Consider the following 22,663-nt stretch of genomic DNA (forward strand, 5'->3'; position numbering starts at 1 on the left):
TATGCCTCTCGTAATGCAATTGTTTATTAATTTATAACATATCTATTTTATATGGTTTGCTTACAATATGATATTTCCCCATTATCATCTATTCCTATTTCCTCTTTACTATTGGTTATTGTGAAAATAAATTGCAACTACACCAATTAACATAGTGAGTCTGTCCTATTCTGTGTGCACATCGAAGCAGAAAAAGCCACTGTGAGTGAGATGTAAACCTTTTAGACTTTGGGGCCCCTCAGTGGTCACATGAGAAAACACACTGTAATAACAGCAATTCATTATTGTCAGATGTTCCTTTCTCTTCTGAACATCTTTTCTTAATTTCAAAAAGTTTCAAAAGTTTGAAGGTGACCTGCATTGACTATTATGGTTTATAAATACTACAAATGAAATATTTGTCAGTTTGTTGATTAGTCGTATTTCATTGACATCACTCTGCACTTGACTTCTGTTTTGTACTTCTGGTGAGATGCTAAGTACGTTGTCTTAGTACTTATACTCGGTGCAATGACAATAAAGTTGAATCTAATCTAATCTAAATACTGTACAAAACAAGTTTGCAGAGTATTATAAATATGAAACACTTATTTTAATCTTTTTTTTAAAAACCCAAATGTTATGTTTAATGGGGCACTATTGTGACTTTTTGGGCTTCCCTTTCCTGTGAGAGATAGGCTTTTGTGCATGTAAATGGTCTGTAAAGGCTAAAATCCCAAAGGGTGTTTCTCCCACACACCAATGTTTGTGGATGAGTTCTAATCTGAAGACAAAACATTTCCCATGTTGTCCTTTCCTAGTTCTACTCGCATAATTCAGTTAGTTGATTGGCATTGCCATTTCACGTTTTGAACAAATCGTGAATAAACCATATATCTTAATGACTATACAGGTTAACAAAGCCATTTCTTATTAAATATTTGACCTGCAGAACAACCATGGTATTTAAGTCCCTCAAACCATTTAGCCATAATGGTTTCGCTTGGCTCTAGAACTCAAGAAAACATTGTTCACTTAAACTCAAACTGTGACGTACTCTGTCGCCCTTCAGACTAAAATTACCCTCGACACGGACAAAGGGTATCAGCTGTTTAAACAAGTTTATTGTTTTCAAACTATAAACAATATCCATAAAAAACGATTTAATACGTTTGAATAAAATCTAGAGTAAGAAAGATTTGACGGCACATTAAATTCTGTAAAATGACAACAGGGACAACTGTATGTACTGCGCTGACAACTTCAGTTTGTAATCCTGCCAGCAAACGCCCAACAAACGTTTGTGTGTGTTAAACAACCAAAGGTGCCGTTATAAAATCACTTCCAAGATACTTCAGACCCAACTTTAAAGAATTGAACTGCAAGAAAATCAACCTTTTAAGACCGTGTTGTTTCAGCACCAACGGTTTTAGATCATAAGAAGATGCAACCGTCACTCACATCTTTCATTCAGCTGCTGCTCAACCTCAAAGAGCATGACGTTTGTTTTTTGCACTAACCCACAAACGTTATCAATAATATTTAACTCTAACTAACTAGACTATATTACTTTTGACATCCTAAAAATGGGAAATGCAATGGCAGTTTACGAGAATCAGTCAACCTGCAGTCACTCAGAGGACTATCCCAATCACAAATAACATTAACATAAAAAATGGCAGTTGCACAAAAATATGCAGAATAATTATATTGAAAATGACAGTTAAACATCATGGCTGAAAACACAGCGAAAATCTCGGGAGGTCAACCGTCTTAGAAAGCTGGTTTTAAGTGTGACCAAACATCCATTAAAGGATCCAACGTGTCCCGTAGTGTCTGATTTATGTCCATTCCAGTCGTGGAGATAAGGCGAGGAGGTCCTTATTGCTCAGACATTGTTGGCATTAAAACAAACTCCTATCCTGCTCAGAGTCTCAGGTGAGGAATTGGCATGGTGACGTCACGGAAGTATCGATGTACGAGGGCGTTTTTGGCAGATATTCTTTTGATTGGATCGTAATTCAGCATCTCCTGCAAGAACGAAAAGAGAAATACAGTCAAACACTGTGCCTATGAAGCAGGCGGCGACTAATGATTTGTTAATTGATGGTTTTATTAACCTCTAAAACAGGGTTTTTCATTTTAGGCCCTGGCCCCACGAGGACGATAACGGTCGTTTGCGTTACTGTTTAGTGTCATATAGACCGTTCTGCCACACTAGGACGACCGAATATGACAGTAAACAACTGCAGAAACGATAACGAGTCCCAAGGTGGATAGCACGGCATACGCAACGCTCTGGGGGGTCCAACGGCTCCGTGTGTAAGCCCTATACGATCATTTTCTGATAATGATGACGCAATAGCCCCGCCTCCCCCCACCTCTCCTGCTCACCCTGCGTCAAAGTAAACTGCACACTGAATTCAGATTATTTATCTTTCTCCCGATATTATTGATGGGCATTTCGAATCCCTTCGGGGACACGAATCTTTTGATTCAGTTAACTTTAAAGATTCGTTCACTGATTCGTTCACAGGTTCACGAACGACTTCTGGTGATTTGCACGTTCGCGAATGATTCGTCTTTGTACTTAACTCGTTCAGTGAGTCTTCACTACTGCCGAAGTCCGTACAAGAAGTTTGCTGGCTTAAAATGTATGCTATTAAAAACAAATTTTACACCTCACCTTGTTGCCCCATGAATTATGCTCTGGGAATAGGCTACATATTATTTAAGAAATATAATTGGCCATTGTTAAATCTCATAAATGTGTGCCTGACTATACGATGTATTACACCAGGCTAGCACATTATACTTTCAAACCCATGCACGTACTATGTGACCTAACTTAAATCCCAAAGCATTAAACTCCATTTGGTTGTTTTCTGCCATATTTTATGAGAGATAAAATGATTTTCTGCCACAGGAGTTTGACAGAGAATAACTGAAAAAGTACGCAGTAAAATAACTTCATAATAGCCTACTTGTGGTAGAAATCCAACTAGTACTACTGAGTCCAACAGTAAAGTACTTCATTGTATTTGTGGTAGTTGTCTAACTGAGTCCAACTCTGTGTAGATGGAACATCCAGTATTTTGGAGGGGCCCTAACGGGACCCTCCTCTTGAAAGAAAGGGATATAAGATAAAATAACTGTAGGAAACAGTTCTGAACTGTTTCCGCCAGTTCTTTAAGTTCGTTGTTCGCGAACTGCTTCTCTTTAGCTTTTGGCGGAAGGCGGCGACTCAAACAAACGAATCGTTTTGTGGGAGGAAGCAGTTCATCTCGTTCACTTCAAAGATTCGTTCAAAAAGAACGAATCATTCGCGAACGACCCATCACTACTCGATATGGACATAAACGCGAGTGAAGTCTAATCTGACAGGACGGAGACACGCAGCTCTGCTCACCTGCAGCTCCTCCCGCTGTGATGCAGCGGTGAACGGAGCAAAACACACATTTCAAGTCAGATAATCACCCTTAGCTATTTTAATTACCTCTCAAACTACCTAAACTAGTTATAAATATGTTTATTTTTACTGTCGGCCGGGTCACTCATTACTGGAGTGGATCAGCTGCTGCATGAGACAGACACTGACGCTGTCAGAAGAGAGGGAGGAAAAGAGAGGCTCCGTGTATTTTATTATTATATTATATAGTTTCGTTATTCATTTGTTTTAAAGCTCAATAAATAACAAAGAAGACATTTGACCGGCACTTTTATAATTTTGTCCGGAAGATTTCAACTTTAACACACTGGCGAAAAACTCTGCCCGGTTCCCTCTGCCCCCACCGAGGAGAATAAACAGAAGGACAACCATGACAACCATTCTTCTTCGCTGCTTTTGTGGAGGAAGTTACAGCGCCACGTACAGGCTCGGCATATGTACTGCAGCTTCTCCAGCAGCTGGAGCTAAACGGAGCTGTCTCCTGTGGACAGACACTATCCGGTGAATATTGCGTGTGGACAGAAGCTTTTTTGCGATTGCGTTAATCCTATGCGTTTAGCCGTATGCGTCCTTGTGGGGCCGGGGCCTTAGTCTAGAGCTGCAAAAATGACTCATCAGTAAAATAACCACCAACTATTTTGATAATCTATTCATTTTCTTGTACACATTTTTCAGGCAAAGATTTCGGGAAATGCAGTTTTTAGGCTCATAAACACAAACACAAACAAATACACAAAATCAACTTCCTTTACAGATGTAATCCGGGCTATATGAATGAAAGAGAAATGGTCTTACTCCGAGCAGTTCTCTTCCATCTTCATCGAGAATCGGCACCACTTTGGCTAAATCCTGCCGGGCCCACTTGGGGAAGGAGGGTTTGTAGTCGGGCATGGATGTGACTCCAGGCCAGACGGTCTCATCAGGCGTGCCCAGGGTGCGGAAGATTCTGAATAACTGATCGATCTCTGAGTCTCCGGGGAACAAGGCCCTCTTGGTGAGCTGCACAGCGGAGGAAAGTGAGGCGAGCCTGTTAGTTGGATGTTACATATAATCCATTATGGGTCGTGTGCAGGCTTCATGCATTCATATTACCATTTCAGCAAAGATGCAGCCCAGACTCCAGATGTCGACAGCTGTGGAGTAGTATTTACAGCCCAGGAGGATTTCTGGAGCTCTGTACCAAAGTGTTACCACCTGAAAAATATCAAGGAAGCAGGTTTGTATTTAGGAAAACAGGATTTCTTCTTAAACAAAACACATGATCAAGAGCACTTTTCTGCTGGGTATGGCAATAATAGAAATGGACTGATCGATCAACTGTGACTGGTTACCAGACAACAAGTTGTATAAAATGCCGATTACACAAATATAATTGAATAATAAACACACCTTATAAATATATACTGATCCATAAATAGTTGTATATAAATAAGAAGAAACATAAATACATAGTGTACAAATTATGTGGTAAATCATGGTCCATAGAAAGAAAGAAGATCTGCCAAGAAAATTGCAATCCGTGCATCTCTAGTTTTGAAAATACATTTTAAACCATATAACTGGAAGGAGCGTGTTGATGCATGAACAGGGCAGGCGAGGACGTTACCTCGTGTGTGTAAGTGCGGACGGGAACCCCAAAGGCTCTTGCCAGACCAAAGTCAGCGAGCTTGATCTCCCCCTGGGCGTTGATGAGGAGATTCTGGGGCTTCAGGTCTCGATGAAGAACCCTGTGAGAGTGGCAGAAGGCCAGGCCTTGCAGCAGTTGGAAAAGATAACTCTAAAAATGCACACAAAAATATATATTAACGCCCATGTTAGTCAAATTACTTTTGATTTCTTGTTGAGATTGAGGCAGATCTGCTTTGCAAAGGTAGCGGAAATGTACCTTAACCAGAGGCAGTGGGATACCAGCGACTGTGAAGGAGTCCATGAACTTCTTTAGATCCTGATGAAGGAACTCAAACACAAGGTAGAGCTTGTTCTCGGTGTGGATCACATCTCGCAACCTGAAACGTGTCAACACACAGGTTGGCTTAAAACTGACGGAAACAAGTAACAGGAGAATCTTGAGATTTAACTTAAAGCTGTAACATAAGGGACTTACTTGACAATATTTGGGTGACTGAGTTCTTTGAGAAGTGAAATCTCTCGGATGGCAGTGCTTGGTACACCCTCTGTTTCCCTGAAAGAAAGAAATTAACAGGTTTTGTTACTGAAGCTCAATCACTTATCCCATGTTATGATAATGTTGCCATTTTAACTTCAGTTATTTATTTCAGCTCTGTTTTTCATGGTACGTTTGTTTATTTTAGAGCGATTTAAATTAATTATATTATAGCTTTTATATTTTTTCTATAAATAACTTGGACGTCATTGGTTAGGAATAGCAGAGTTAAAATCAGCAGATGTTAATACTGGCACAGCCCACATTACTTTAAATAGATCAGTGTATTATCACTGACAGCTAACAAAAGAAAAAGATAAGCACAGCTTGTGCTTACTGAAGTCTGTCACAAATGTCAGAAAACCAAAAAGAGGGAGTCAATGAATAATCCTACCTGCTGAAGTCTGCTTTTATGTGCAGGGAATGATATTAGTAGGGCCTGAAGTAACTAACTGTAATTACACATCTTGCAAGTCCTCTTTGTCCTACTATTGTTTAGCTTGAATACCATCTTTGTCCATTAAAACAAACTCTGCAATTTTACTCTGACTATCACAACCTGAGGATGACACCCTTGAATAAATGACAGGAATGTTTAAACGGTCATGCCTAAAAGCCATTTTGAATTTGAGTAACACATTTCCATCACAGTTTAAGTAAAAGTAGTGTTAGCTACAGTGACGTTAGCTCCTGCAGATGATAACAAACAACACAGTTCACTTACGTGTCGAGGCGGATTTTCTTCAGAGCAACAGTTTCTCCGGTGACTTTGTTCTTGGCTTTGTAAACCACCCCATACGTCCCTTCTCCTATCTTCTCCACCTTCTGAAACGTATCCATGTTACCGGTCAAGAGTGGAGGATGTTCTCTTTGTTGTTTTGCTCTTTAGCAGGGCGTCCTCTTTGTGTCGGAGCTAACAACTGCTCGGTGGCTACACAGAAAGACGTTAAGTAGCAGCGCGGGGACCGACATATAATTAACGGCTGCTCCAGGTTCAAACGGTCCGGAAACAAAACACAGTCGGCGGTCCTGTCTACCATTAACTTCCTCAGATCAGAGTCAAAGCCTGTCGGATTATGTCATTTGTTGGACCCTGGAACTGGTGATGATAATATCCCTACATATGTTGATTAGCGTGGCGGCTTTTTTTCTCTGGAGAAACAACACAGTAGCGTTTCCCGCGTTACATTGGGAGCGTTCGTTTTTGTGTTCCAGACACCTCAACTGATTTAGCCAGGCGGTGCTAAAGAGTGTTCCCAGTTCACTGCTCAAAAAGAGCCTTCCTTGTGAATCGATGTGAAGGACCCTGCTGAAGACACGTGTGTGAAATGTTTATTTAGAAAAAGGTGTAAATTGAGTTTAATTCGATGTTTAATTGTAATTCGGTTCACGTTGATAGAGGAGATCGTGTTCTACCGGAAAAGGAATCAAACGTCAGAAAACAAACCTCATGTTGACACGAAGATGAGGATTTTACGTCATAACCGCCGTGAACGGAAGTGTTTTTTTTGTCTTATTTTCATTAATAAAATAACCTTTTCAAACTTCTTGTATCATACTACAAGTAAAGGGGCTTTTTAAAATGTGCTTTATGAAATAGGAACACTGCAAGGGTGTCATAAAAAGACATAAGAATCACAGGTCTTTGGTCTATAGAAAAATAATTTTGTGAATCAAACAACGTTTTTTAATTGGTGCCTCACAACACAAGGAAATTAAAATCACATCATGCATTCATGTACTGCAATTGTGAATCATTTAAATAAAAAATAGATACAATTAAAACAGCTAAACATACACAGTAAGACATGGACATTTGTATTTTCTAAAATAGGTTTTCTGAACAGTAGAGAAGGGGAAATACAGTTGCCCCCTCTAGTGGCAGTCAGTGTATCTGGGCCCATCCTCACTGGTTTAGACCTATTTATATCACACTGGTGTAAAAGCTGGGGGGAAATCAATTATTCTCAAACAAAAAAGATTTATACACCTATTTTACAGCGGACATTTTAGCTTGTCAAAGCAGATAAACTGAAGGAACAAATAACATGTATGCAGAGGTGTAAAGTAATTATAGGTACATTTACTCAAACTGTAAATGTAACCTTTTGAGATATACTTGTTACTTTACTTGAGTATTTCCATGTTATGCTACTTTGTACGCAACTCCACTGCAAATCAGAGGTAAATCTTGTACTTTTACTCAGCAACATTTACGCAGTATAAGTTACTTTACAGATTTGGATTAATGATGTGAAATATAATCAACACTCAAATAAGACTTTAGTTACACCTGGAGTAAATTCACAAGCTACCCTGCAGTGTACAAAGTCATTCAAACTAGCTGCACCTTTGATAAACACATTACAGCATCAGTCATTATAAAACATATGATATATCTGAAATGGTCTAATCTGCATAATGAGTATACTTTTACATTTCGTACTCTGAGTATATTTTGATGCTAATACTTTTCTACTTTTACTGGAGTAATATTTTTGACTGCAGGGCTTTACAGAATACACCAGAGTGTATTCCTACGCTCTACTTCTACTTTAACTCAAAGTACTTTCCTCTGCATTTATGATGTGTTTGTTTTACCAGAAATGACAACATGTTGCAACCATGTCACACCTGCATTTGGGGCTCAAGATTGTCCTGATAAAAAATAGGATATTTTCACCTTTCACCTCACATGTTTCCCTCTGATCATGTGTTATTCAATAGCAGACTTCGCCTCCAGGGCTCAGATTAACCAGTTGCAGACCCTCAGAGCTGCTGGGCCTCTCTGAAACCCCCCAGGGCCAAGTGCAACAAAGTTCCTCAGTCAGAATCAAACTCACATGTAACAACAGAAAAAGGACAGGTGTAAACAATAAAAATAATGATTGCAGAATTCCCTTTAGCTGCTTCAGTGTCAGGTTCCTGGGATTGTGCATGCTGGTTCACTGTCACAATGTAATTCATTACAGGGACACACGGACAAACAAAGCCATCATTAGGTCACATCTGTGCTTTCCTGCTATTACAACCTCAAATGTGTGCTGTCCAAACGGCCTTTATTCATCTGAAATATGTAGCAGGATTGGTCATGAGGCACTAGATGTCATCTGTTTCTGCAGGAAGAAACAGCCTTTGTTAGAAGCTCATATAGCACTGCACATGATCAAAGCCCAGAGGCTGGACATGTATCCACACAGCAGCTTAATATGTGAAGTATTGCCTTATTATGTTATGATTGAGGTTATTAGATGTGAGTTAAAGGCATTCAATGCTGCTATATACTACCTGTGTATACATGTATGTCTGTTTCTTTGACAGTTTGGTCTAACTTACTTTTATTACAGAGATAATGTTACACGTTTTCTCTATGGCTGCTAGTGCACATCCTAAAATGTTGGTTACTTAGTTAAGAAAACCTTTGTGTGGACATTGATAATCAGGCAACAGGTTCCTTTTTTGAGGATTTATAACGCCAGATTTTGTTCTGATATAAGTTGTGTTTATTTAGTGGGAATGCTGTTCTGTTATGCTAGGCACAACATTCTTTTTTATTCCACTGGGTTATTTTGCACCTCTTATTCTCCCACATTCCACATCGCAAAAACTCAGTTCAAACATCAAAACGTTCAGCTCGGTCGAGAATCGATGGCTATTACTTTTCTTATTCATAACTTTCATAATTCCAGAGATATATCCCATAATTCATCACATTTTTAACATGGAAGTCAATGGAGAAACTCTTCAGACTTGAACAATCTTCATGCAACTTCAACTGCTAACTGCTCCTTCTTCAACTACCAACTGCTCCTTCATACTTTCACTCAGAAACCTCATTCCAACTTTAAAATGTCACACATCTTTCTGACATTATTCGTGTAACACAACTTTTAAATCTGATTCGTACTTTTAGAGATATTAAACATTGTTCAGACCTTGGTAAAGAGGCCTTCTTCAGATTTTAGAGTGCGTGATGTCACAGCTAGAGTGGAGGACAGATTTAATTTTGGCCTCATATTTTCTTTTAAACCTGCCGTTATTCCAAAACCCTACATTCCTGAGACATATTTTTTCATGACAAGCGTAGGAAAACATCTCGTAGCTTGAAAAAAAAAAAAAATTAAGCAAAATAATTAAACAAAATGCCTCTTGAGTGCATGAAGTGACAAAAACTTTCAACATGTCTCCATTAAACCCCGTTGAAAGTTCAGCCTCATCGATCCCCACCACAGCAGCCGCACACCTTTAGTTAATCTGCCAAAAAGGCCACATTATTAACCCGAAAGTACACAAAAAGTACACTTCAGATGCTCAAGTTCCTTGACATGCTTCACGCTTTGAAATTTCACCGATATCTGTTACGGTTCTTCAACAAAACGTTCACATGTAAGAGGTTTATCACTCATTCAGAACAATGCAAATGCTCTCCTCTCACTGATTACTGCACATCACCATGAAAACCTTTGATCTCTGGAGACTCATTAGCTCAAATATAAACAGCTGTGTAATGGAACACGATGATGTCATAACTCCAACTGACATGCTCAGAGCAGCAGACTTCAGATAATGGTTAATTAATGGTCCTGCCCTCAACAGCTCTACGTCAATTATGGGTTGTCATCATATGCCGTTTCCATGGAAACGCATCCCTCGCCATAAAAGACGATGTCGCTATACATTAACTCCTATGAAAATGTTGAAAAAGTGCTCAAACTTCACATGTGTGCTAACAGTCCAGCCTTAAAGACATCTACAGGACAGTTTTGAGATTTCTTCAAATGCCGTTGCCATGGCAACACAATGCTCGCCATGAAACACGGTTTTCTCATAACTTCAGTAAAAATCTAAATTCTTCACTTTCTTCTTACATATTACATTTCAGCATAGCAATTTAGCGTCAGCTTTTCAGCATAAAGCATTCCCACAAGTAATTTCTTCAGGAATTGCATTCTCTAGTTACTTTAAGCTCTGCTTTGTGTTTGCACAAATGGGCAATTTATTTCTCATTTTAGAGTGCTGGTGTTCCTTGCGATGAGAAAAACTAAATGGCCTTCAGAATAGGAATCACGATCACTGAGTAAAATGAGGGAGTTTTGTTTTATGCTTTGTGAAGGCATTGGATGACTGCTATGTTTGTTGTGTTTGTGAACTTCTTTTCCTGTCTCGACTGATTTTGTATTGGGATTTCATAAACCAGACGGCCTTATTGATCTGTCTTTGGCCAATAATAAAACACAATCCCCATTTTCTGCAATGAATGTTTAAAAACACAAAAGCTTGTCAGTGTGGGTGATTCCAGGTCTCAAAGGCTCTGTGTTTAAATAATTTAGGGCATCCAAGCTTGATTTTGGCCCTAATATTACATTTGATGCCCTTCCATTGCTTGTAACATTTCTTTAAGGCTATTGCATGAAGGCTAACCATTTGATTTTGGTTCATTGTGAAGAAAACTACTAAAAACTAAATTGCAGTCAAATTCAACCAGTCTTCATAAAACATTGTTAAACACATCAAGAAGTATTCCTATAAATTGATCAGTTGAAAAAATCAATGATATTACATTTTTTACCAATTACTTCCCAAATCTGGATAAACAACTCTTTAATTCTGCATTACCGGTAGTTCTATACTTTCCCAGGAACAATGTTATTAACATACTAAATAAACAAAGACTAATGAGCAAAAAGACTAACAGCCAACTATTTGTGGTATGTTGAGTCAGGTGCTCTGTGGGAAGGATTTATTCCTCCTGCACTCTGCTGTTAGCACATGAGGGGTCACATGTATTGCAGCCTGAGCAGACATGAGACAACAGCAGTGGGAAAACCACCAATCCCCTTTGTATTAGAAAACACACTGACGCCGTCTTAGGAGTCAAGCTTTATCTTTCTGTAGACATATATATGTGTACATGTGCCTTCTCTCTATAAGATATAATACATAACTTGAGTGCTTAATGATTATTTAAAATTAGTTTATCAAAATGACTGCATACATTTAGTTACAATAATTCCAAGGAAAAAGGAACGGTTAAATATATTGGGAAAGAGACAAATAAAAGGTAGTCACTGTAAATGATTAAACATATAACTTACCTGTCCACTTTTTAAAGGAGAGTTTCATCCAATTCTTATAATTTTTTATTTGATCATAAACCTCCCAAAATAATATATGTATTTCTTCTTTTGAGTAATTTACATCTTCTAAATCCTAAACATCCTTGTGTTGACTTTTGTTTTAGTGAACTTCCTGACCGACAATGCTCAAGGCGGCCTCTTCTGTAGCAACTACACTTTATTTATTATTTTACTTTTAATGCTTGTTAATTTTGACAAATATACAAGTCTACAACATCTCTCTGCTTCACAGTAGAATGATTCAACTTTGTTTTTCTTACAAATTTAAATGCAGCTTTTTCAGCTCTGCAGAACATGAACTGAGGGAATCAGAATAACATGAATCCTTTACTGTGATGTATCAACGACACCTTCAAGATGTATTGATGTAACTTGCTTTGTGTTACTTAAATATGCCTTAAGTAGGATTCTTTATAAATGTTATTCATGTGTGGAGTATAAACAAGTGAGAAGAGAAAAGTATTTTTACTCAACGATGTTAACATTTAATATGGAAATATTTTTAATTTCAAATCAGTTCCAGGATCAAACCACTCTTTCCTTGTTTCCTTACTCTTGTCTTCTTCTGAAAGAAACTTTGTGATGAGTAACATGAGCCGAGCACGGGTGTGTCTGTTTTACTGCAATCCCATATTCCTAGAGCTGCAGCAGCCTGAGGTGGACAGCAGGATGTGGAGGAATGGTTGAGGAAATAAAAGGATGCTATTGATTTTCCACCCACCCACTCCTCTTGTGACACTCGTATACACATCGCTCTAAGGTCATACGTCAAAAACACACAGGACTCGAGCCTTGCTTACAGCTCTCACCGTCGGTCCTTTTTGTTCTGCACGTACAACATTTTCATTCACACCGTGCAAAAAGCATTCATTGATTTTCAATTATTACACTCAGAAAATGTTGTACTGCTTGAGGGATATCTGTTACTTTGGGTTCATGTCAATTATCTTCTTTCACTATATCGAGTTTTTTGCATTAAGCAACTGTACAATTTCACATTTATCATGGGTAGAAATTGTAATTCACCTTGAACGCAAAAAACACACATTACAGATTAAGTAAAGAAAGTGTATGCTCAGATACAGAAAACAAAGTGTACTAAAACGGATGATAATGTGAAATCTTTGAGTAACACATCAATTCTCCAACAAAACAGAAGTTATCAAAACAGTACTTATCTGTTCTTACCAAAGAGGGTGGTGCCAGTCTCAGGCTCCCCATGATGTCAGAGGTTATGGAGAAACGTTATGGTAATTCGGTTCTGAGGCCCTCTTAAAGAGAGGAAGAGGACATTTCTTAAGTCTCTTTGGAAGTTGTGTTGGGTTCAGGACTGCAGGGTGAGGCTCAGAGAGAGGAGACAGACGACCAGATTCAGGATGAGGACTCTGTCACTGGTGCTGCTGGTTTCAGCTTTTACATTTGCCACTGCAACAAGTGAGTACATCTCTTTCCCATGTCATTATATTTTCAAAGTGCCACTTCATTGAACGTTTCTAAATTAACAAAAGAATAACAACATTAAGAGAAACGGGATAGTTTTGTTCTGTTTACCATCATAGTTTCTCTGACTGTGTTGAAATATACACACCAAGCAAAGCCTTGTTTGTGTAGAGTTACTTTTCACCTTTCATAGAACTAAATGTGCTGTAGTTTCAAGCAATAATAGTAAATAAAGTAAAAATAAAACCATAAAAACAGTAAAAGAAACAAAACAAAGTTTGAAAACTAAGTCTAAATTAATTGAGTTGCTGCTGTGTCTGATGTAAGACCATTTCTCAAACACAATTCAGCACCAGGGAAAGCAGAACATTTTAATTAAATCTAACCAAAACATCCTGCGTTCCCATCAATTACACACTAGAATATCTCTTTGTTTGGACTGTGAATCGAAGAGCAAATACATTTCACGCTCATTTTATTCTGTCTGGGTTGCGAGGAAAGATGTGCAAACCTTTACATGCCAATATCACGCTGGTTTTTATGCCTATTTAGTACTGCAGGCTTTAAATATATTTAATAGTGTCTTTGATTAAAAAACATAGTTCATTAACCACTTTTCTTTTCACACTAATACTTAAAAAAAAAAAACGTTATGCCATTGGGTTGTACTTTGTAGTTTAATGCAAAACATTTTCCCACACACACACACACACACACACACACACACACACACACACACACACACACACACACACACACACACACACACACACACACACACACTAAGGAAAACCGCAGTGAGCCAGTTGTCTGGGATCCCTCATTCCTCTCTGGGATTACTGGTGCTGCTGCTCAGCTGATAGTCACATGAAAGGGATTGAGGGGGATTGCAGGTCGTGTGACTCCCACCACCAAGAACCCCAACACCCCCCACCTCTCCTCCAAACACACAGACCTGCTCGTTACATAAGCATCATGAATAAAACCTGCTTATTCCATATATTCTCTATCATTTGTGTTGGTTGTTGATGATATTTAAGAGAATAATAACATTTTTAATTGAACTTTATTTTACATTTTTATTTGCACAGAGATTCAAGTAGTTCAATTAGTATCACGTCATTTGTTGGTGCCGTTAACTACTGAAACTACTGGACAGTTTGGGCCATAAACGGAAAGCAAATCATGTTCCTCAATGAGTGATATCTTTAGCTGGCATGTACATTTTCCGGGTTGTATCTTATATAAACATTTCTTGTTTTACAAATTAGTTTGAACTGTGTTTCCTAAGTAGCTTTTAGTTTTGCTTAGAGTAGCTTTGCTCTAGTTCAAGTATCCTGTGTGGAGTAATCGGTGGCTAGCAAAGCCAGGCTTTTGAAATAGTTTCCCTAACACTGTGAGTTGCAAGATGTGGCCTCTTTTCCTGAAAGAGTTTGTGATATTTCTTCCAGAGCCTAGAAGTCAGTTCACGCGTTACCGCTCATGGAACTCACGGATGTATCCGGTGTGGAAAGATGGAGACCCGAGGTTCAGGAACTGTTGGTTTGGTGAGGCCTTTGTTCTTTATTTCTCAAAACAGAAATGTTGCAACATTTTCTCTGCCATCCCATCTAAAGATGATACATTGTATGTAATCCTAATTTCCAGGTGGTGATGTAACTTTTGAACTGAAAAACGATGCACCCACTCTGACTGGAGCAGGAGCAACCTTCAACATTAATCTGAACTTCCCACCAAACCAGACCATGCTCTCTGACGGGCAGGTGGTCTGGGCGCAAAACTGCACCATCAATGGTAAGAAAAACCCATTCCAGCTAGAAACTAATTGTGATATAATAATTGAATTATTTTAATTCATGCTCAAAACCACAAGATCATTTTAACAGACATTTCACTAACATTGATCAAGTCATGAAACGTTTCGACATGGTGTTGTTTCTAGAGAAATTTCATTATTTTTGGTCTTTTCACATTTAGAAATTGGTATGATTTCTTTCAGCTAGGGGATACTTGATTTTTAAAAAGTGGCGACATATTAGCTCATAGATCAAAAATAATTTTTGTTTTAGTTATATGAAATATATTGTTAAAATATACAAATTGAGCATTATATAATGTAAATGTTTATGTAAGTATGGAAAGCACCTCAATGTGTCTGACAGAAGAAGGGTAATGTAAGTGTAATCCTCTATAGTGTCTTGCCTTAAATAATTAATGTTGTCTGTGAATGACTATTGTCAATTAATCCTAGCCATAAAGCAAAGTGCTTTTGAAGTTTTATTTCATTTGGAAAAGACAACATCCTCTCCCAACTAATATTCCCCCTGTGTTGACTCATGTTGACATGCAGTGTTATAGATGATCACGCCTCTTATATTATTGATTATGTATCTATGACCTAATCTTTTTCCAGGACGAGAGTACCAGGAGGGTCAGTCTGTCTATCCGGACCAGGACACCCAGACCACCGGAGTTTTCCCTGACGGCACACCTTTCAGGAGTCAAAACAAGAAGCCCCACTATGTGTTTGTGTGGAAGACATGGGGTAAATATATTCATGTTATAATATTAAGTCTGTTAAGAACCAAGGCTGCACTTTAGCTGTAATTTATGCCGCAGTAGAACATCCCAAACTTTCAAATGAAGCTATAACTACATCACATTAACATAAATATCCAGAGACAAAGAGCAGACAATAAAAGGGCTGTAAAGAATACAGGGGATGTTTCTGCTCAGGCAGGGAATTTAAATGTATACATTTGCCCCGGGTCTTGCTTGTACAAAGCCTTGTCTGTGCTTATCTCTGACATCAACTTTACATTAGAAAACAAAACCTTAAAAAACAGTTTTCAAAGGAAGTACAGTATCATCGTCATTTTTGCACAGTAGCATCAGTTTATCATTTTTACTGTAGATCAGCAGGCTTACCCGGTTTGGTAAACATTTTATGAAGTTTAATTTATTCATTCAGTCAATAGCAGAGCTCCTAATCGACCAAGAAGAGGCCAACTTGTTCACAACTTTGATTAAAAGCTTTCAAGTATTTTTTTATACAAAAATATTATCCTCAGCAGAATTAAAAAATGAACAACTAAAATATAATCTGTTGGTCTTTCACAACAAATGAAAAACAGTCCTTTTTTGAGTCTGTTAAAATAGCCTCTCATGTACTCCTGATGAAAGTGAAATCTGGAATGTCTCCAAAATGTGTGAATTTATTAAATGTTGCACGATGAACGGAACACTCTAAGTAATCATAATGTTCCTCTATCCAAGGGCGTTACTGGCAGGTGGCAGATGGACCGTCCTCCTCCCTCTCTATCGGCACCGACAACGTTCCTCTGGGCTCGTACAACATGGAGGTTATCATCTATCACTGCCGTGGCAAAGACAAGTTCATTCCTCTCGGCTATGCCTCCACGGTCTTCACCATCACAGGTGACCTATCATACAATTTAAAACTACATTTGATAACAAATATTCTACAACATATGTTTTCTTTATTCATCATTACGTTTCTGTCATTGAAGTCGATAATAAAGAGTTGTTCTACATCTTTTACTCCGTCATTAGACCAGATTCCCTTCACCATCTCACTTGCCCAAATCAATGATGTAAACCAGAACGACCAGAACTTCATCCAGAACCGAGCCATTGCCTTCGCTGTCAAGCTCCATGACCCCAGCCAGTACCTCAACAGCGCCGACGTCAGCTTCACCTGGGACTTTGGTGACAGCACCGGTACTCTGATCTCCAGAGAGCTCACTGTCACACACACATATCTCGCAGCCGGGACCTTCAAACCTCAGGTGGTCCTGATGGCAAGCATCTCCAATGGCTGCGGATCCCCCACTGCTGGTGAGATTTAACTATTGATTACCTTTTATCTTCCAGGAATACATACTCTATGTACAGAAGTATGACATACATTTTGCTTAGTTGTTTTAAAGGGGATATATTATGCTAATGTTCAGCTTTGTACTTTAATTTAAAACTCAATGGGTATTTCACATTATTTGGGGTAATTGGCACTCCAGATACACACACATATGTGCACAAGCAGTAAACATGTTTTAATTATATGTTCTGCTCTAAATGTTTATTTCAGTTGTTCCTATTGATGCCTCTGCGATACCAGCAGTAGTTGTGGTGCCCTCCACCGCTGAAGCTGTCCCAGCAGTAACAGCAGAGGGAGGAGATGTGATTGCTCTTGATGTTCCTGCCTCTGCGCAGCCAGCTGAAGCAGCAGAGGGAGATGCAGTCGCTGATACAGACGCAGAAGCAGTGGAGGTTGCCTCAGTTGCACCTGCAGTTGACGCAGCAGTCCTTCCAGAGGACACTGCTGCCGCTGATGAAGATGCAGATGTTGCAGCTGAAGATGCAGAAGCAGCAGGTGAGGAGGCTACTGTAGCCCCTGTCACACCTGCAGCTGAAGAGACAGCAGCTGCTGTAGATGCTGATGCAGCTGCTGCAGATGCAGTTGTTACAGATACAAATGCAGTTGTTGTAGATGCCGATGCAGTTGTTGCAGATGCAGATGCAGCTGTTGCAGATGCAGCTGTTGCAGATGAAACAGCAGTGTTAACAGACACAAATGAAGAAGATGCGGCTCTGATCAACGCTGCTGCTTCAGTTGCACCTGTTGCAGAGGGAGAAGAAGCTGCAGTGGATGCTGCAGCCGCTCTTACTGTTGCTCCTGCAACAGAAGTAGTTGAGCAGGAAGCTGACGTTGTGGCTGCTGATGCTGCGGTTGATGCTGATGTTGCTGCTGCTGCTGCTACTGAGGCTACTGTTGCTGTAGATGCTGCTACTGATGCTGCTGCTGTAGATGCTGCTGCTGAGGCGACTGTTGCTGCCGAGGCGACTGTTGCTGCCGATGTCGTTGTTGCTGTCGATGCTGCTGTTATCGATGATGCTGCTGTTATTTCTGCCGCAGACGTTGTTGCAGCTGAAACAGAAGTTCCTGCTGATAATGTTGTAGCTCCTGCTGCCACTGAGACCCCAATCGTAGAAGAGGCAGCACCAGCTGCTGATACTGAGGCTGAAGTACAGGCAACTGAGAACGAAGTTGCAGCTACTGCAGCTCCTGCAGGTGAGTGTTTACTACAAACTAATATTACTTTACAAAAAAAATTAAAATCATTATTTTAACAAAAGTATTATGATAACATTTATATTGCAAACAGCAGGTGATGAAGCGGCCGTTGCAGCTGAAGCTGAGGTTCAAACAGAGGCGGAAATAGATCCAGCACTGGTTCCCATCATTTTAGCTAAGAGGCAAGCACCAGAGCTGACAGAAGACTGCACGGTCTACCGTTATGGCTCCCTCGCCACATCCGTAGAGGTGATCCGTAAGTCAATATAGTTTTGTAACCATGACACTTTGAACTTCAACCTAATATTCTGCTTTACACAGCATGATTGAATCATTTTATATCTATCTTTCCAACATTTTCAACTCTGCAGAGGGTATTGAAAGTGTAGAGATTGTACAGATGACCAACGTGGTAGCAATGGCGACCGAGTTGGATCAAAACGCTGTGGACATCACCATCTCCTGCCAGGGAAGGTGAGCAGTAACATTATCATCTCTATACAGAGTGCTACTGAAATGAGTGCTAAAACACAGACATTTGTCAGGCTGTATGGACATCCTGTTTCCTAGTCTTGAGATCTTTACGTATTTTTCTATGACATAAATTATGTCAGTAAATAAAGGTTCTCGGGGCAATTAAATATCATCAGGCCAAACACAAGAAAGCTCCTTTACTCAGTGCTGATTGTGTGAGGACATGCAAACAGTGGTGTAGTTGTTTATATCCTTATGTTTGCTTGTTTTCACAAATTGGATTTCAACACATGAACACCACGATTGCATTGAGACACTTTTATAAATAATAACCACTTATGAATATTCTCCCTCACTATGTCAACACATTTTCGTTCTTCTTCTTTAAGCCTGCCAAGTGAGGTCTGCACAGTGATTTCAGATGCGGACTGCATCACACCAGTGGAAACAATCTGTACTGCAGCTACTCCCTCTCCAGACTGTCAAATGATTCTTCGTCAGTTCTTCAATGACTCAGGAATATTTTGCATCAATGTCTCATTGACCAATGATGTCAGTCTTGCTGTTGCAAGTGCTCGAGTCAGTGTAATAGTAGGTGGGTGAAAGTAACATTTTCATTTATAACCACTAACATACTCAATATCTAGATTATTTTCTTATTGGTGTGATATGCTTCAATTTCAGCCTCCAGTGGTTCCCCAGCTGGAACCGCAGCCACAGTCGTGGGGGTCATGGTTCTCGCCTGTGTTGTTTGTTGTATTGGTTTGATGTACAGGTGAGGAGCTCATTTTCAACTTCATTTTTACATTTTATATGAGGTCAGCATGACTAAAAATAGAACACTTCAAAAGTTTGATTAATGAAAGATAAGCTGCAAACAAAGACACTGTAATAATGGTCAATTGGTTGTCCTGATTGCAGTGTCTAAAACAGCAAACCGTCAAAACATTTCTCAGCACAATAAGTTTCATATTTTGAACCCATTTTAAATGTTGGAAATTAAATTGTCACAGCAAAAAGAAACAGGTGATAACAGTATTGAGGGCTCACTTCAATTTGTCAGTAGCCATGTCAGTATGAATAATGTAAGACATCTTAACAGCAAAATATTTAATAAGCAAGAGAAAGGTGTCCAGGGATAGATCCCTGTGGAACACCCAAACAAAGAAGCTGCTGATCAGCATGCTAACATGCTCACAATGTCAATGTTAGCAGGCTGATATTTTGCAGAGAATACATTTAAATATTTTACTTATAAATACAAGACGTAACACCTGGTACCGTGGACTTTATTTAAATGTAACCTTATTATAGTATATAATCCTGATGACACCTGAGAAAGTCGGGAACATGAATATATTCCCACGATTTAAACGATTGTTATGTTTTTTGATTCTTTTTGACATTTATGTCTTTATTTCAGGCCAGATCAACTATTTTGTTTCACTGGGGAAAACCACCTTTGTTTTTTGTCTAGTCATGGGTGAACTCTTCTCATCAGTCTTTCTGGCCTCATGTTTCTCAACAGGCGATTCAAGCAGTACCAGCCACTCAGAGAAGACTCTGGCAGTAATGGAGGAAGCTCTGCGGTAACATCAATGCCTTTGTTGTTGTGGAACCTGTTGAGTCGTCAGTCACCAGGAGAGAGTCGTCCACTTCTTCAGGGGAGGACTGTGTGAATATTATCCTCATCATCATCAGCTCATGCTCTTAACATCTACAGCAATGCAACAATATTGACTTTATAAACATAAAACTGTAACTATAATGATATTGTAACTCCCGGTCAATGTAGTAAACCAGAATCAATCAAATGAGCCAGCCCTGTGTGCAACAATGTGTGTAGAAATAGAAAGGAGCAACGTTTGTAATAAAGAAATGTCATAAGAATGTTGAAACATTTTTAGAGGAAAGTGATATTTATTTGGACCTACATTATTTTTTATCAATTGGCACTGATAGTTTATAGAAGCCATAACTTATTCTTTTATTTGTGGCATACTTATACCAATTTGTAAAATCAATGTTAACATATTTCAGTTCATTTTCTTGACAATGTAATTTAAATCATTTACATCACAAAACATTATTATATTTGTTACCCTGAAATGAATAAAGTTGAACTTTATCACCAACAAGTTTTTGTAGTCTCTCCATTCATTTGTATTCATTTGCATGTACAGTATGTTACACATGGGATGTTATGGGAACAGTTTAAGAGAAAAAGAAAGTAATTATCAATCAGCATAAATACAACACAATGGAAGGAATAATAAGAAATTGATTAATCCAGCATGCAGTATGACAGTACTGTTTTGTTTCACTCACCACTGTTGGTTTCAGCAGCAGGCAGCTGTTTTTGAGAAAATGGCTCTGACAAACTGTATAGTGCTTCCAGAGACAAAAATATTTCTGTTGGTCGAGAGCAAAGATAAGCTTGAAATAAGTTAGAAATTGACATGCATTGATCAGATGGCGAGCAATAGAACTTAATGTGAATGTGTATATACCTTCATATCTGTTGGATGTATGGCCAACTGTTTGTTAAAATATTAAGCTTAAATTTAAAAAGTGATACATTTTTGCACTGCCCCCAAGTGGCAAAAAACCTAATTAACAGATGCCGGTTTAACTTAATATTTAAACCAGGCTTTGAGCTTTAACCAGCATGTTAATTGTTTGGTTCAATCCTGTTTTTACCAGCTGAGGAACATTACTAAACGTGGGCCTTTTGCACAGCTAAGTTGGAAATGATGACTCTCTTTACTTATTCATTTACGTCAGTCTTAAACTGCCGTTATTATATTTGCCCCTGCCTCAACAAAACTTCCTTAAATCGCTACAAGATTTCCAAAATGCTGCTGCCAAACTTTTGCCCAAGCAGCGCAAGACTGATTTGTTAACATTTAGCTTTTCTTTGTTGTTTTAGAATTGTGTGCATTAGGATTGATGTCCGCATTTTCAGTCCGTTGCTTTGTCTCTTGCTTACTATTTTATATTTTGTTTCTTAGCACTTAGCTCTTTAGTGCTTATGTGCTGTATAAATAAAAGTTTTATTATCATAAAATGGTCAAATGAGTGAAATAGGATTCACATTTTAGAATACGTCACAAATAAAATAAAATTAGAAGTTAGAAGATACACTTTTTTGGACAAAACACCATCACAAAGTTGAATATTTTAAAATAAACGAAAGATGCCTGTTTTGGCCTTGAGCAAACCACTGAATAAAAGATGTACAGGCGCATGTCAATAACGTTTTACAGGGGCTCCTATGCATTCATGAAGTGGTGTGGTTACAGGAACACTGCAGCTGAGTGTGCTTAAGAAAATACTAGCGTTTTGCTCCCTGCTCAATTAAAGAGATTTATTATAATGTCGCAGGATACATCCATGCATTGAACTGACAAAGAGCTGCCGGTGGTAACATACATATGATACACTGCAGTACCGGAAAAAGGCTGACGTCAATGCAGCAAAATATTTAATGGAAAGGCTACATGGCTTGGCTTACACAGCAGGAACATGTATGTGCAGTGATAGGGAAGAGAAGTAGAGATGGTTTGCATTCAAGCCTCTAAGTAAAAGTGGAAAAGGTGCTATTATTCCTTAATGTGAGTTTGGCCGAATTTAAGTTTTTGTCCAATTTCTGATAGCTTGAGCACATACATACGTCTATGGAGAGTAAAATATGAGATAAAACAGGAGCATATCATCCACATGTATCCACAAGACTTTTCGGGATATCAAGAGAAAACACCACTATTTGTGTTTTTTAACTTATGCAAGATCACCAAGGTCCTTTTCTCTGCCTCACTATTTATTTACATAAATAAATAGGTACGTTTACCGAAAACCAGAGACGAGCACTGACTTGTTGAGTAGCTAAAAAACATAATTGAGGTCTTACCCTTTCAACATGTCCT

The 22,663-nt window shown here is 38.8% G+C and overlaps 2 protein-coding genes across 4 annotated transcripts; one reads left to right on the forward strand and one right to left on the reverse strand.

Moving 5' to 3' along the window:
* Positions 1-1,081: 1,081 nt before the first annotated feature.
* Positions 1,082-7,055, reverse strand: cdk2 (cyclin dependent kinase 2). Its single transcript, XM_079681589.1, has 7 exons — positions 6,316-7,055; positions 5,532-5,609; positions 5,313-5,433; positions 5,034-5,204; positions 4,520-4,621; positions 4,223-4,426; positions 1,082-2,010 (listed from the first exon to the last, which is right to left on the reverse strand). The coding sequence occupies exons 1-7, from the start codon at positions 6,429-6,431 to the stop codon at positions 1,906-1,908; spliced, it is 897 nt and encodes a 298-aa protein (XP_079537715.1). The 5' UTR covers positions 6,432-7,055; the 3' UTR covers positions 1,082-1,905.
* Positions 7,056-13,042: 5,987 nt separating this feature from the next.
* On the forward strand, positions 13,043-20,875 carry pmela (premelanosome protein a). 3 transcript variants are annotated; one of them, XM_079685438.1, is made up of 13 exons: positions 13,043-13,162; positions 14,620-14,715; positions 14,816-14,962; positions 15,582-15,713; positions 16,445-16,606; positions 16,742-17,026; positions 17,277-17,561; positions 18,105-18,260; positions 18,355-18,519; positions 18,635-18,737; positions 19,127-19,332; positions 19,422-19,512; positions 20,266-20,875. In XM_079685438.1, exons 1-13 carry the CDS (start codon positions 13,105-13,107, stop codon positions 20,414-20,416), a joined length of 2,037 nt encoding a protein of 678 aa, XP_079541564.1. In that variant the 5' UTR covers positions 13,043-13,104; the 3' UTR covers positions 20,417-20,875. The 3 variants fall into 3 exon arrangements, with proteins under 3 accessions (XP_079541564.1, XP_079541562.1, XP_079541563.1); XM_079685436.1 differs by having other exon boundaries at positions 17,277-18,260; XM_079685437.1 differs by having other exon boundaries at positions 17,277-18,260; positions 18,358-18,519.
* The last annotated feature ends 1,788 nt before the right edge of the window (positions 20,876-22,663 follow it).

Source organism: Notothenia rossii (assembly GCF_949606895.1).
Source record: "Notothenia rossii genome assembly, chromosome: 5".
NCBI lineage: Eukaryota > Metazoa > Chordata > Actinopteri > Perciformes > Nototheniidae > Notothenia > Notothenia rossii.